Here is a 15,800-nt window from a genome sequence, read left to right as displayed (position 1 = left end):
GTGTCCAGTGTCAACACTGAATACACCAACATTTGGAAGGAAATAACAAGAAATGTGTTAAGTGCTTATGGGTTTAGGCGCTGTGCAATAGCTCAGTCAGAGATGTTTTTCTTCTAGCAAATTGGTTTTATTAGTTCAGGAGCCACCTCAAGCTGTGAGAAAGTACAGTGTTAATTATAGTATTTTATACTTATCAAAAAATACAAGATTTTTAACTTTTTGTTAAAGCAAGAGGTAGGGTTTTTTTAAAATTTTATGTCAGCTGTATCTTTAGCTTAGAAAAAAACCCCTACCAAACATACATACTGTTAACAGTTTTACAAATGTTGGAAAAGTAAAGCATTGCACAGTTATAACTTTATAACTCTTGCAAAGGAGGAGGAAATATGAAAAATAATCCTTATAAGTGAAGCTCTTTCATAGTAACTAGAACATAAATGTAATTAATTTTAATATTTTAAACCTTATCTAAAAATGTAAACAAATTCAGATATCCTATCTGAACATTATTTTCATTAAATTTTAATTTCATTAAATTTAATTACATTAAAAGAATAGCCTTTAAGGTGCAACACAGCTTTTTGCAAGCATATATGCAGCTCAGTGTGTAAGGTAACTAAGTCATTACTTGCTGGGATAAACCTGCCGTTTAGCTACAAAAAAAAAAAAAAGCAATATAGCTTAACACAATTATTTTATAAGTGAAGATCTCTAAACAGAATTTGTTCCAACTAGAAAGACAATATGCCACATAACAGCTAAATATCCTGTTTATGAGACAAAACTTCTCGGAGGGAGACTTGTTCTAACAAGTGTAGAAGCACCACATAATTAAAAGCAGAAAACATGCAAGCAAGAGAAAAGCAGCACACCTGTAATATGGGCCTGTTCGTTAAAGTGCTGTACAGTACATGTAACATTTTCTAAAATCTAGCAGAGCTCTTGATACCTTGGTAAGCTGTTGGGGTTTTTTGGATCCCAGTAAAATTGTATAGATTGGTTTAGCTCACAAAACTGTAATTTAGTGTTCAGTCCCATAAGGCAGAAGAGTTTGACAGTTCTTTCTGAAAAACAATATAGTACCCTTGAAAAGTACTAGCAGGATGTACAGGAGTTGAACTACTCTTATGCACAGCAGAAACAGTGTAAGAAATATAAGTCCCATACAGCTCTGTCAGCAGGAGTCCATTCTGTCCTGGATCAACAGGCTTCTAGGGGTGACATAAGAAGTCTGAAATCACACCTATCAAATCAAAGTTTTAGCTGTTAAGACTGTCAACAAGGTATGAACTGTGGTCTGAGTGCTGGTATTGGGGACCTTCGCAGACCGTCGCAACTATGCTGAAATTCAACTCCATAAAAGAAATACAGTTGTTGTATATCCTTTGGTCTTTAATATCAAGTTTTAGGAGAGGTTCTGCTTTTTACTGACAATGTGTATGCTTTGAAAAATTACTCCGTCTGCATCCAAAAAGTCTTTGTGGCCCCAGGTAGCTCCCTGATTAAAGAAAGTGGTTTAGGCTCCCAGTTGTAAGATGTTTCCACCTGTTCTGTTCATGACTTCATGCAGGCACCCTGCTTTTTCATCTCTCTGCTATCTTTTTATACGTAAGAAATTTAATGGTTTTCGAGAGAATCGCTTACGTGGAGTTGGTATTTTGCTGATACAGGTAGCAGTAAGTGGAGTCTTAGTATTATGTTTTGATATTAACCATGCATCCACCTGGAGACTGATTATACTAAACATCAAATCTTCCGATTTTCCATGCTTCATCTAGGCTTTTTTTCATCGACTCATCTGTCGTGTTTGTCTCTTAATGCCCTGTCCCCCTTTTTTTTGGATTAAAGCCTTAGCTATAGATACACATAAATTGCATCATTGCCTATTACTGTTTTCTGATGTGAGTCATGGTTGATTACTAGGAAATAACTGTATGGGCACTAAATAGGTGAGTCTATCCCAGACCAGCTTTCAAAGAGGAGTAACTGCAGTATGGGTTTGTTGTCCAGGAGGAGTACCAGAAAACACAAAACCATTTCCAGAATGGTGGTAGGCTGACAAAACTTCCAAATTATAAACCACTGTGGATATTCCCTGCTGTGGTGGGTTGACCTTGGCCAGCTGCCAGATGCCAGCCCAGTTGCTCTCTCCTCTGCCTCCTCAACAGGGCAGGGGGAGAAAATAAGATGGACAAGCTTGGGGGTTGAGATAAAACCGATTTAATAAGAAAAGCAAAGCCCATGTGTATAAGCAAAATGAAAGAGGGAGCTGATTCACTGCTTCCCATCAGCAGGCGATGTCCAGCCACTGCCTGGGAAGCAGGACCTCACTACATGCAGCGATTGCTTTGGAAGACAAATTTTGTAACCACAAATGTGTCATGTGTCGTGTGTGTCCCCCCCCCTTCTTTTCCCCAACTTTTATTGTCAAGCATGATGTCATGTGGCATGGAATATCCCTTCCGTCGACTGGGGCCGGCTGTCCTGGCTGTGTACTGGCAGTTAGTTCACATACCCTGGTGCTAGCTTTGCAAAGGTTGGAATTGTCATCACTGGTACTGTTTTATGGTCGACACAGTGGCCTGGTGTATCACCCTTATTTTCGTTGAAGACCATCTTAAGAAAAATTACTCAACACGTTTCTGTTTCTATAGTGGCATCCATGTAGATAAGGATGTCTGCCTGGGAAGGGACCTGAGGACATTGCTGCAAAAATTTATTCAAAGTAAAGACAGAACAATTGCTTTAGGAATATTTGACTGTGTGCTTTTGCTTATCATCTGGAAGAAAAAGTCGTCCATAGTCTCAGCCCCAAAGAGCTTATAATGCAAGTAGAGGAACGATAAAAGAAAAAAACAAAGTATGTGGGTAGAAAGAATGAGGGGGAAAAAAAGCAATGCTACCACATTATGAAGCACTTTAGTGGTACTGAGCTTGCTAGTGCTATATATACTCAGCTGGTGTTACAGTAATTTGCTGATTACTTGTAGTTCTACTTATGTATACATGAGTAATTATCTATTTATATACATACAGACATATGATATTCATATATTACATTAAAAGAACATTAAGTTTGAAAGTGAGAATGCCTGAACTCAAAAGCTATCTGATAGAGTAATTTTGTGATTGCATGGTGTTTTTCTTAGGACTCTTACCTTATTCAGAGCATAGAAGGGATGAATCCTGCTACTTGCACAATTATTTAATATTTTGATTTATTGAATTATTAAAAATATGACCTCAGGCCTTATTGATTACAATCTCCGGTGTATCTTCTAGCTGCTGCAGCAATTCAGAATGAAGCCCTAATAAAATATTCTCCTGGCTATATATCACCAGGACATGATCTGTACCATAAAAAAAATAATGTGAGATGTTGAAATTGAAAACTATATTGCAAATATAGTCAAAATAGATCCATATAAAAATTGAGGCACTGGATTGATGCAAGTTTATTCAGCTGAAAGATGTTTTTTAACATGGGCAAAATTCTGTACTCTTAGGAGATGTTTTTCCTGGAAATGGAGGAAGCCTTTTTGGTAAAGCTTTAAAAAGAGAGCAGTCCGTCTGTCATTTCCTATCTGCAGAAAGCTTCAACCCAAATAGATAACATTAGACAACATTATAAGCAATTAAACCCAGCATTTTTTAAATGGCAAGTATGCAGAACTATTACTAGAATGGTATTATCTTCTCCTACAATTAAGACACATACATGACTGCGTGGGATAGAATAAAACATAGATTTTAGCATCAAGCTTATCAGGATAATATTACTTGAGAAGCAGTGTGTCATTTACAGAAGTCACCCCAGACAGGTATTGGTGTATATTTTCTGCTCCACCAAAACATTTAATGTTTGTTAAAGAAGAATCATTCTAGAAAATTCTTGAAAATTCTAGAATTTTTTATCATTCCAAGACTTGAATCAGGGGAGGAATTACTCCTAATATTATAAAACTTGAAAGTCCAGCAGTCCATAAAGCATGATATTTTGGTGCTGGGCTTTAACAGTTTTCAGAAGTTTCAAGTGGATCCAGATTTTGATTTCCAGAACTCAAACACTGTAATTGTATTTGGCACATATGTATGTATGTCTTCAGCAAATATATTAAAGGAACATTAAAGTTTCAAAATCAAGTGCTCAAATGTTAGCAAATGGCAAAATTAAGGTTGTCCATTTGACCTTAATTCATGACACTGTGAATTATGGTTGAATTAAAAAAATTATGGTCACATAACAATGAATCAATAATTTAGTAGGTATTAGTAAATATAGTAATACATGTACATACAAGTGGAACAAACTCAGTAAAGGTACAGGACATAGAGTTTCATCCATTATCCATGTTTTCTGTGTAGCCAAGTCTTCATTTGGAAAAAAACAGCATTCATAGGAAGTTCTCAATGAATGTTAATTTGAAACTACTAAAGAGGATCATGGTAGTTCTACTCTGGCACAGAGTGCAGGTTTCTTCCCATGCAGGTGGTTTATCAGTTCAGAAGGCCTTTTCTAGACAGGACACTGTATAAGCACAATACTCTTGGTCAGTATCAACAAAGAAGTTCCCCATGTTTAATTCTTTTTTCTTCCTTCCTGTTTTTGGGTTTCTAAATGGAACAAGTTCCATACTGACACCAGTTAGTGGCTGAACAGGGGTAATATGAGCACCTGAACTTCAGCTGCAAACAAATGCATACAAGGATCCGTGTTACTGAATTTCCCTTTGTCAAGGTACAGGAATAGGTTGATGACGAACATCCCCAGTGAAACAGCAGTTCCATGGTACGATACAGGAAGCTTACTGGACAGACATGAAATTATTGCAGGAATTTTTCCCAAAGAAGACAAAAACTAACCAAGCTTAGTCTTTAAGTGGTTACTATAGAAATTTTTTTTAAAAAATACAATTTGATCAGGGTGGCCATGTGCACTTACGGAATTTGTTTTGATTCATATATTATTTTTCTTAGGTGTTTGGGAGATGGTGTTAAGTCCTTCACTTTGGATAAACTTGGTGCAGAACTTACGAGTGAGCTTATAAATGAATGTATGTTTCTTCTTGGTTCTGGGGCCGGCAGAGGACTGGCAAATACAGATTGTCTTCATGTCTCCTTTCACCTTCCCTCCACAACATTTGACCATAATAATCTATTTTATCAATCAAATGGAAATAGCCAGAGCACAGAAACGTAGTGCTCTTTATTGCTATGTCATCTTTGTCTCTCAGAGGAGATGATTAAATTTGTAGCTGGTTGAAGAAAACAGTTTGGTTTCTGGAGTGCTGCAGTAGCGTTGAAGTGCCATCACAGAACATAAATGTCTGGAGACCTAATTCCAGCCTCACCAAATCTGTCGGAAGCTATTCAGAAGAATTTTATAAAGCTGAGTTTTCTTACACAGGCTTTCACAAGTAAGATAAATTATCCCTATTCATTTTTTCCTCATTTTCCTGTCTTGCCATCTATAGTGCACATACGCTTTCTTTAACAACAACAACAAAAAATTAAGATAATGGAGCTCTCTGCTGTACATTAGTTTATAACATTAGTATTTTCAAATATAGTTTGCCATATATTATTAGCCAAATGTTCATATCATGATGGCTCCGGGAACATACAAAGGTGCTCTTGATTGTTGTCATAATACTCTGTTTTGAAGAAAAAGATATAGGCTTTGCATTCTGGCGCAAGAAGCTGAATCTGTGCTGTTTCTGGTTTATGGCATGCTGTCGGGTATGGATAGCTGCCAGAGCCTGTTAAAGCAACTTTTCATTACCTTATCTCTAGGCACATAAAAACCACTGCCCATGTTGGCAAAATATTTTCCTCAGTCAAAGCCACTAAGACTCAATCTGTAGACTTCAATACAAGAGTACCGTCCCAACAAATTAGAACAGCTTATAGGAGACAATAAAGAAAAAGAGATTCTAAACAATATATGACACCGTGTACATGCTATTTCCACTCTAATACCTCTTTATGAAAAGCTGTACAAAACCTCTTAAGATTGGAACTGCAAAACTACTTTTTGCGTCCACCTATACATGCTGAATTCATAGCTTTCTGTTTCTTCCATTTTACCTAATATCCTGTAGAGCTCTTTACTGTGATCACAGAATGAAACTGGAAGCATATTCTAAGTGGTAAGAGACTATTTATTATAGTTATTCTTTTTGTTATAATATGTCCACAAGTATTACAATTAAGCTGACGTAATCTAATTTACCAAACAGTACTGAAGTACTTTCTGTACCATTCCATCCCCTCACGGTACAGCTATACCTCCATTAACCCATAAGTTTTTATCTATTTCACCTCTTGCACTGGAAAGTCATCTTCCTTTTTTGTTGAAAGGTGACTTTTTTTACTATGAAAGGAATTATTTGGTAGAATTTTTTCTACAATAAGTGTGACTGGAAACACAGCCTCCTTTTCGGTATGGAATATGCAGTTTCTGAGGGGAAGGAATGGCTCTTTCATAGGCACCTGTTGTGATAGAACATTATCCCTTGTCAGCATCTGTCACACGTATCATTACATCAGTCTGAAAGTAATTTTAAATGGATACTGATAGTGATGGTTACAGTGTCGAGAGCCAAAAGGTAAAGTGGGTTTGAAATTAGCTGTCATCACTTAGATGTCCCTCTGAGGTTTTTCTAGGAGGTTTTTTTTTTATTATTTAACCAGATGATGAGATTTTAAAAATTACCTGCTGCAAATGTGTGGTAGATTTTTCATGTCTGTTTTTAATAAAATTGTAATGTACTCAGTTAATGAAAAACACATTCATAATACATATGAAGGCTTTATTCGCTCTTACTCTCTCCCACACCCTACCCCAAGAGAGGGGAGGTAAGATATAGGAATAGGTCCATGGAGAGGTAAGACTTGGAATTTTCCTGAAGCGGTACACAACTACCTTATTTTTTGTTTAAGGACTAACTAAAAATTCATATCTTCTGTGGTTAAATTGTCATTTAATGTTTTAGAAAGCCTGAAAGTAAGGTCAGTCTGATTATGTTCCTAAGCCCATTTTAACACAGTTCCTTTCTTTAAAACATTTAAAAATGCTTTTCATGTCAAAGTCATCAAATGTAACCCACATACACGGTGAAATGCTGCTTGTGAAAGTCAGTGAAGTTCACCCAAAGGATTTAACTTAGGTGCTTCTTAATGGATGAAAGCATGAAAAGAGGCAAAGCGTTTAATCTATCTCTTTTTGACTTCATGTTTTCCTGTTTTTGTGAGTGTACCCAGGGTAGCTAATGTTTTTGCAATTATACCTAACAGCTGGAGGTGTACTTGACTGAAGTGACCCAAATCTTAGATAAGTAATTCTGATAATTATCCTGCACTTTGAAAATAAGGCCTGAACTATGGTTATTTATGGGAGGGATATTGCAAGAAATGGTCTGTTTTAGAATAAGGCAGATCCTTAGCATGGTTTTAGTGTCCATGCTGAGCACGCTGTCTTTTGAGATACTAGTGTATGTATTCCTATTAATATGTATGAAGGAGATAAACGCTTAACAGAAGACAGACAAGGCAAGTACACTTTTTGCAGTAATCATGCATTTGCTTTCAGCGAGCCTTTCACCTAGGAGTCCACTTCAGCAGTATAGTAAAAGTGTTATTAGGTGTCTCTATAGTTTTGAGGACACCTCTGACTCTACAAAGACTCCAAAGGGATCAGTTGATATGCTGCAGCTATAAAAACAATTTAAGTAGTTCTAAGTAAGTCTCCGTGCCAATTATGTTAATGAAGCTGTAAAGGGACTGCAGATTTGGAAGTCCTCTAAAGTCCAGTGCTGGCCCAGCAATTTAGAAGCTCCTTAACAAGACATTAAATCAGGCTCTTTAATCTCTGTAATTGGTGCTTTTTGAGTACAGAAGAATACATGAACCCTGCTGTGTTCTAAAAACAGCAGAAGATCTTCACTAGCCAATAATACCTAGTGAAAACAGACTTCTCGGACTGAAAGTCTGCTGTACTAAATGATGATGAGGAGAAGTTTCATTTCACTGGTACTTGTCAGTGCAGTTTTGCTGTTGAACAGTGCTTGGCTGTAGCTGTGCTGGAAATGGATCAGCTCTGCCCTCTGTGACTGTAAGTTCCTGATCCTAGGCATTGCTAGGTATCCTGTCCAGGAGCTAAGGGGTGAAGCCTTGGAGTAGCCAGAGGAAATTATTTGAGAGAATGGTGGTTTTGATACCTCGATTCCTCTCAGGAGCCATCAAGCTCCTCACAGAATGGGACTTCTACAAACTGATGTTTGGTTATTTAAACTCAGGTACTTAGAAAGCCTAGAGGTTAACTTAAAGATATTTCAACTTAGAGTAACAACTTCCACAAAAGTACAGCTCTAATGGATGCTAGTTCTTTTAAAGCTGTAATGACCAGCTCTGTGGCTGCAGTAGATCTGCATGGTTTTGCTAAAATACATGAGGCAGTTTGACATCTGAGGAGTTACTATTCATTTAGAATTTCATTTAAAGAAAATGTGTAAGGATGGTACTTTCTAGCTACAGCTTTTATCCCAATCTCACTTCCAGCTGCTGTATGCATTCTCTCCAGAGTATGACTTGTGTAGTGGTAATGTATGTATACATTAGGGTGACTCAGGCATACACAATCTCCCATCTCTTTTGCCTTCTATGGAAAAGGGAGTAAGACAAACAGACATTTCAGTGAGATTCAGCCTTATCTTGTCTCTGATTACTTACGCTCTAAGCTTTTGGCTGAAGTTCTGAAGAACTCTTCTACTTCAATATTTTTTTCAGATAATTTATGTTCTTTTACAAATTTTTATTACCCATGGCTATTAGTTTTCTAGAACAGGTTTACAGGGTGTCTGTCATCCTTATGATTTGTGTAAGACTTCCAATACAGTACGATGGGACACCTGGCTTATGTTTCAAAGAAATAATTATGCAATACAATTTAATTTTTCCTTAACATTCATCCTCACTACTGGAGGAAGAAAAAAGGCCACCCACTGAGAGAAAAGAGTGCAAAGCTAATGAATCCTCCAGAGGAAGGCTCTGCACTTCTGTGTTTGTCCCATGCTAAGCAGAATCTCTGTCATAGAATATCCAAGGAGATTTGCCCCATACAGTATGTCATTTATGTATGTTGACTTTACCTATTATTCCCCCGGGAATAAAAATTTCCCTATAGTCCTGCTTTTTTCTACTATTTCATGAAACCCTTTATTTCAGTCATCAGCTGACCAAAGGGAATTTGCTTTTTCTGTAGCTCATATTTGGTGATGTTTTTATCTTGTTTAGAGGAATCAAAAGGTCTGTATTTTGTAAGGATATTTTCAGAGGCATTAATTTCTTGGTTTAAATGAGTTTTTATTATCCTAACTTAGATTTGTAGTATACAAGTTTAAATTCATCAGAATATGCAGAAGAATGAAAGTTGGCACAGATCTGAACTTCAGGTCCGAAAGTTGCAACCATATTAGCTTTTCACTTGAATTATTAACTCGGATTTGATCACATCTATGCATGTGCACATAAACAAACACCCACCATTTCACCTTCAAGATCATTCCTCTTTCCTAACTAATAAGGTCAAAACTAATCTTAGGCCTAATAAGAAATTTTGGGGAATGAGGAGATTTAAAAGTTTAGTCTGTATAGAGCTCTAAATATTTTAGACAAATTCCCTTGATTTCCTTCAGGCTTGCATTTTCTGAGATTTTTGTTGGTTGTCTTAGCAGGAATTTTGTCAATGTTCTTTTTAGTTGTGTTATCTACTCAAAAAAGCAAAGTCATTTAGATCTGTTTACTAATCTCTTGGGTTTTTAAAAATAATTTATCATGGTTACAACCAAATGGGGGGAAAGGGCAGAATAAGAAAGAGCACTCTTGCCAAAATAATTTTTAAATGTTCAGAGTGGCCTATAGGCTAATGCTTTTTAACAAAGTTATCAAATACACTGGTATCTCAGTGCCTTGCCTGACAGCTAATTATTGTTCTGAGAACATTCATTTTAAGGGGTCTTTTCTATATTTCTGCATTTCATGAGAGTACTTCAGAGGAGTGAAGCATGATGCATAAAGAGGAGGCTTCACTGTCTTGAAGTATTCTTGTGGAAGAAATAACTATGTATGGCTTTTCTCATACATGTATACTTACTTTATAGTTGTTTCTATGTAGGTATAGAAGAACAGTCACATGTGGATATCCCACTTGCCCACAATCCCATTGCTTTGGGCAATGAGTTGTAGTGCAGCAGATAATTTTGTGCGAGAACTCTGTACAATAATTTCTTAAATGTTTTACATCAACATGTCTTTCTTGTAAACTCCTCCAAACACCTGTCTCTGTCAGATACTTCAGAAATTATTTTGAAAACTGTATTTTGATTAGTCTTCCCTTTCACTCTGCCAAACACTTTAAAGTAATTATGGGGTGAAGAATTTCACAAACTGTTTAAGGAAAATCATATGTATAAATTCATATTAAAAAAAAGTCATGAAATACTTTTTTGTAAAGTGATTTTTTATTATGCATTGTCAACAGTTAAATGGTATGTTGCAGTTTCATGCAAGCTGGAATAGTGTTAAGAGAGCAAATGTTAATCCATATACATGTTAAGGAAAAAAATGCTAAATCTGCACAAGTTTGTACAGGTTTAAGTATGAAACTGGAAAGCTGCTTCAGTTAAAATGACTTTGAATTAATTAATGAAACCACCACTAGTCTTAATTGCCCAGTGATCCCAAACCTTGTTCCAGTTCTGCCTAGAATGTTTTTTTTTTTTTATCCTGTGTTAAAATTTACACACTTTTTTTTTCCTGTCATACAACATAATGCCATAGTAGCAGCTCTAGGAATATAGCAAACCAGTACTGTTCACCAACCAGTCGTGGTTACTATTCAGTAATGAGTCCATTTCAAACTTAAGTACTGCATGATATTGAAACAAACCACCCCCCAAAAACCCAACCAAACCCCAAATCTTCTAGTATGAGCTAACACAACAAATGTACATATGTCATGGAGCAACAGCTCAGTTACAATAATAAGAATACATAAGAAAAAACTTATGGAATTACTTTTTCTTATTTTGTGCTCATCGGGTGTTTCACATCTTAATTTGATACAAATGATAAACAGTAAAATTGTATTACGTTTCTGCAGGACAGTCATGTAGTAAAATATTTCTTGCAATGTTCAGGAACATAGACAAGTTGTTTTAAATACAGACTGAAAAAATTCTATTTTATGCATCTTCATTGCCTTAAATATAATGAAATAAAGTCTGAGTAATTGACAGTATATAATACAAATTTTCTTATGTAGTCTCTGGATATTATATTCTTCAAGAAGGACTAAAATAATTGGACTGAAGAAATATGTATTTACAACATACTTTATAATGAGTGACAGATGTAGCTGATCACTTAGCTGTTTTATTCATTTTCATCATAGAATCTATTTCTTTTAATTTGTTCTTCTGCAGTGAGCTGTTTGAACTTGACTTTCTCGCCTTGGGATGATGGAACCACTGTATATCTTGAGCTCAGTAAATCTAAGCTTGTGTTTATGTCATTCTTTGACATTTTGATTATTTCACTTTCTTGATGGGCATTAATATCATTCAGTTCTGTATTGTAATTCCCACGTTCTTTTGAATATGAGCTACAGGAATTTTTAGTTAAGTCTATTAGACCACAGTCTAAAACCAGGTTGTCTTTTTTAAGAAAAGATGTTTTCAGAGTGTCAGATAAATAGTATTTAAGTTTTTGTCATATTTTGCTTCTGCAATGCGTACCAACTCAGTATCAACAGGAAATGTTGCATTAGTTGCTTCCTTTAAAACTAATGTGCTATTAATACGAGACTTCTGACAAGTGGCATTTTTATTAAATTGAGTAAGAGTATTAGAGGTAACAGCATCTTCATCTTTTGAGTTCTGTTCATCCCATGAAACAGCTACAGTATTGCTCTCATGAGATTCATACATCTCAAATATTTCTTCATTTCCAGACTGATTTTCCAGCTTTGCAAAGGCATGCTGCAATACAGTGCAAATTGCATGGCTGAATGCTGTCATTGGGTTAGACATAGCCGAGAGAGTTGTTTCCTGCCTACAAATGTTTAGATGTGAAAAGGTGTCATAATTGTTATTGTTATTGTTATTCAAGCTGAATTCCTTGTGGGTTTTTTGTACTGTTACATCATCAATGTTAGTAACCTGTACAACTTCTGAATCATCTCTTTCATTAATTCTTTCCTCTTGCTCCTTCCCCGCACTATGCACAGTCGCATTATCACCTTCATTAATAGCCTTTCCAGTCTCCTCCCTATTCTGTGATCCTCCTGTTTTATTCAGCTTATCTTGCACATTCCCGGCTTCCTCATCTTTTCCCATATTGCGTGCTTCATCTCTCGTTGCTTTACAGGTATTTGTAGCTTCTTTTTCAGACAGAGAGCTAAAGGATGAGTGTTGATTTTTTTGTGCATTTGCAGTGTTATTTGTATTTTGCTCTCTCACTGCATTTTTTTTTTGAGGATCCTTTTTATTGCCCAGAGGTTTATTGGTGTGTAAACTGGAACCTTCCTGAGCAAAACCTTCTGGGGGCCACTTTGGCTTATTTACTTTAGCCACTTCTTCAACAGAAAATGTTTTCTTAGGTGTTGCATCATCTGTTGAAGGAGGCCATGTCATCTTTAATTTACCTCTTTCTGTGGATTTTTTCAAATTATTATCCAAAACATCAGGATGAGTACCTTCAGTACCTGAGTACAAGTCTTGATCAATTTCTGTAATAGGTTTAAGATCAACAGGTATCCTATTAATGGAATTTGTTTCTTCAGTATGAATATTGCCAACTGAGCTACATTGATCTTTAGAATTCCATAATTCTTTATGCTGCTTGTGTCCAAAACCTTCATCATAATTTCCTTTTGATTTGAAAAGTTGCTTAAAATGGGGTTTACAATATATTTTTCCATGGAGAGATGCATAATTTCCCAAGCTGCCAAATGGAAGAAAATTTGTTTTATACTTTTACATATCATAAATCTACCATGAATTTTACATTCTCCTTGGTATTTCAAGTATATATACGTGACAGTATATACAGAGAAAGGAAAGGCAAAAAGAGAGCAAATTCAATGTTTTGGCCAATTCTGACCATAGACACAGACACACACACAAATAATTAAAACCTTTAATTGCAAATTCCCTTACAATTTCGAGGTCAAATTAAAGGACAAGAGTCATGCTTTGTGATTTGAGAAAGAATGTAAAATTATTCAGTTGTTGCACAGGATAAGTTTCAAATAGGAATTTTCCACAGCACTTTGGTGTTGTTGGGACCTTTTTCATCATCATATTAAAGACCAAATCCTCTATTTTTCTACAAAATGGGTGGAGAAAATACAGTACCAATTTGTGTGAATTACAGAAATTTGTGTTTAATTGTATTTGGATTCTGCTCCTAAATGAAGGAAATGTGTGTAACTAACCTCAAAGGTGTTAAGGTCAGAACTGTTAGCCTTTGCAGTCCGATAGAGCAACAAATACTGCATTTCATATAAAGGTTACAAGCGTGGTTTGCTAATGCAGAGAAACATCATCATTCATTTTATGGATAAGAAAAAGTTAGAGAAAATTTGGTCTGTGTTCAAATGTCTTAAATTCCACCCAAGTTTCTCTGTCTGCTCTTTCTGGTTGATGAGCTCTCCTGAAGGTCTGGAACAGTCAGTAGGAAGTAATACACAGAAAAATTTGGAAGGTACTGGGATGAAGCAGTTCTTTAGAGAATTTAAAGCACGTGTTCCATGTCACAGTACAGATGTCAGTAGCAGAGAAGAAAAGGAGAACCCAGGGTACCTCCCTGTCAACACAACATCCTACAGGCTGAATAGCCCAGTTGAATATAATTTCATTGGCTGTATTTGTATTCAGATGCCCAGTTCTATGACTCAACATGCAGTTACTTCTTACCTTAATTGACTGCCACAGTGATGACATCGGAAACATGATTTATGAAAATTCTGCTTGTCGGCAACCAGGCATTCCATTGGGTAAACTCTCTGTTGACAGAGTCTGCATGTTTCATTTTGCCGAATCTGCAGTTTCTAGAACCACATATTAAAAAGTTACAAGTCAGTTTAAGCCACATATTATGATTTATTTTTAACTGTATTAGTCCATATGTTTTGTTAAAACTGTAATTTTCTTTATCCATTAACTGGTATCTCAGCTGTCAATTTTAGGGCTTCATTTCTGTTTGACTAAGAGTAATACTTTGAAAGTGAAAAACTACTCACCTTTCCCTTTTCAGAAATCCATACATTTAAAAGGGCTATTCACTTCACTACACCGGGTACACTATTTCCCATTTATTTGTAATAACTATTTATTTTGTGAAATGAGATAGGATAATAAAAGGTTTACCTGTGTAAGTGGAATTGAGTGTAATTTATGTATAATCTTTGAATCTACAATGTGATTTAAAGATCAATAAACAGGGGCAGATGTTTGAAATTCTAATGAGGAAGTTTTGCTTAATCATGCGAAAAGCGCATCAGGGAGTTCCACTTCCATGGTAACCTGCAGACTGTACACTTGTATGTTCCAGATATGCTATGGGCATGATTATTTGTGATTTTTACAGTTTTCATTTTCAGACCTGATACTTTCTTCAGTTAATTTTTAAGACTGAGTTAGCTACAATTATATTAGTTAACTATATCAAATATTATCTTTTATGAAGTATAATTAATTATAAATTATACATATTTTGGACTAGATGATCTCCAGAGGTCCCTTCCAACTCCTACCATTCTGTGATTCTGTGATAAAGAAAACTAGTTCTCTGTGAAGTACAAAGCATGAATAGAAAGTTTATTTCATACCACCAAGAGGAAGAAGGAAATAATGGACAGTCTGTTGGGCTTGCAAAAATGCATGCTTCTCTTCTGTCTTGATCTCTGAATTGCTATGAAAACTGTAGTAGCAGACAAATACAAATAGGGTGGACTAAATAATTGCATGTATAAATATATCTCCATTGACAATAGTAGTGCCCCTTGATACCAGCAGAAAATTTGGCCCCTTTCAGCATTCTGTCTGGTTTTGGTTTGCCTTCTGGTTTTGATTTTGTAGCAGTTCACAAATCAAGACAGAAAGTGAGGCAGATTTTATAACTACAGCTTTAGCTGCCACATATCTCTAATGCCCATAATGACAGCTGTGAAAAATGCTGAAAATTAAATATCCTCAAAATAATGTAGAATTTGCAAAAATAATAAACCACCAGTAAAAAGAAAACAAAAAAAAAATCCCCCAAATAATTGTTGGTCATGAAATAGAAGGCCTCAGATGTACTCTCAACTTGGTCTCCAGAAGGGCTGACGAAGAGAGGTAGTGGGTGTGGAGCACAGTGTTCCGGACATGCCTACCGCCTGGCTAGGCACAGACTGCTTGCAGTTGGCGGTGTGAGCCAAACGTAAGGAATGAGGTTAATATTCTTAGGTATGCAAGTATTCTGAATGTAAAGAGGGAGAAGAGGAAAGGCACAATCTTCATGATATAGAAAGGGATAAGGAAATTGGGAGGGGGAAAAAAGATGACATGTCTCCTGGAAAACTGTCTCACTGGATGGTTATACTTCATGTAGCTGAGTAGTTGGTAGTGAGTGTTGGGCCTCAGAAGGCAACAGTCAAGAGAAGAGAAAAACAAAAAGGAAGAGGGAATTTAAGGGAAGTTTATTCCAAAGCAGCTTCCAGGACTGAATGGTGGAGCCAATATTCCTCTTTATGAAAC

General features: G+C 36.1%; 1 protein-coding gene across 1 annotated transcript in view; it reads right to left on the bottom strand.

Annotated features, from left to right (window-relative positions):
- Nucleotides 1-11,735: 11,735 nt before the first annotated feature.
- The window catches only part of XIRP2 (xin actin binding repeat containing 2), a 46,658-nt gene continuing 42,593 nt past the window's right edge, over nucleotides 11,736-15,800 (bottom strand). The window contains exons 5-7 of the mRNA XM_086465961.1: nucleotides 13,977-14,110; nucleotides 12,581-13,002; nucleotides 11,736-12,439 (exon numbers count right to left, since the gene is read on the bottom strand). Coding sequence (XP_086322087.1) covers nucleotides 11,736-12,439; nucleotides 12,581-13,002; nucleotides 13,977-14,110 — 1,260 coding nt within the window. The remainder of the gene's footprint in view (nucleotides 12,440-12,580; nucleotides 13,003-13,976; nucleotides 14,111-15,800) is intronic.

Source organism: Leptosomus discolor, chromosome 5 (assembly GCF_034619465.1).
Source record: "Leptosomus discolor isolate bLepDis1 chromosome 5, bLepDis1.hap2, whole genome shotgun sequence".
Taxonomy (NCBI): Eukaryota; Metazoa; Chordata; class Aves; order Leptosomiformes; family Leptosomidae; genus Leptosomus; species Leptosomus discolor.
The sequence above is the reverse complement of the archived record's forward strand: the minus strand, read 5'-3'. Positions and strand labels throughout refer to the sequence as shown.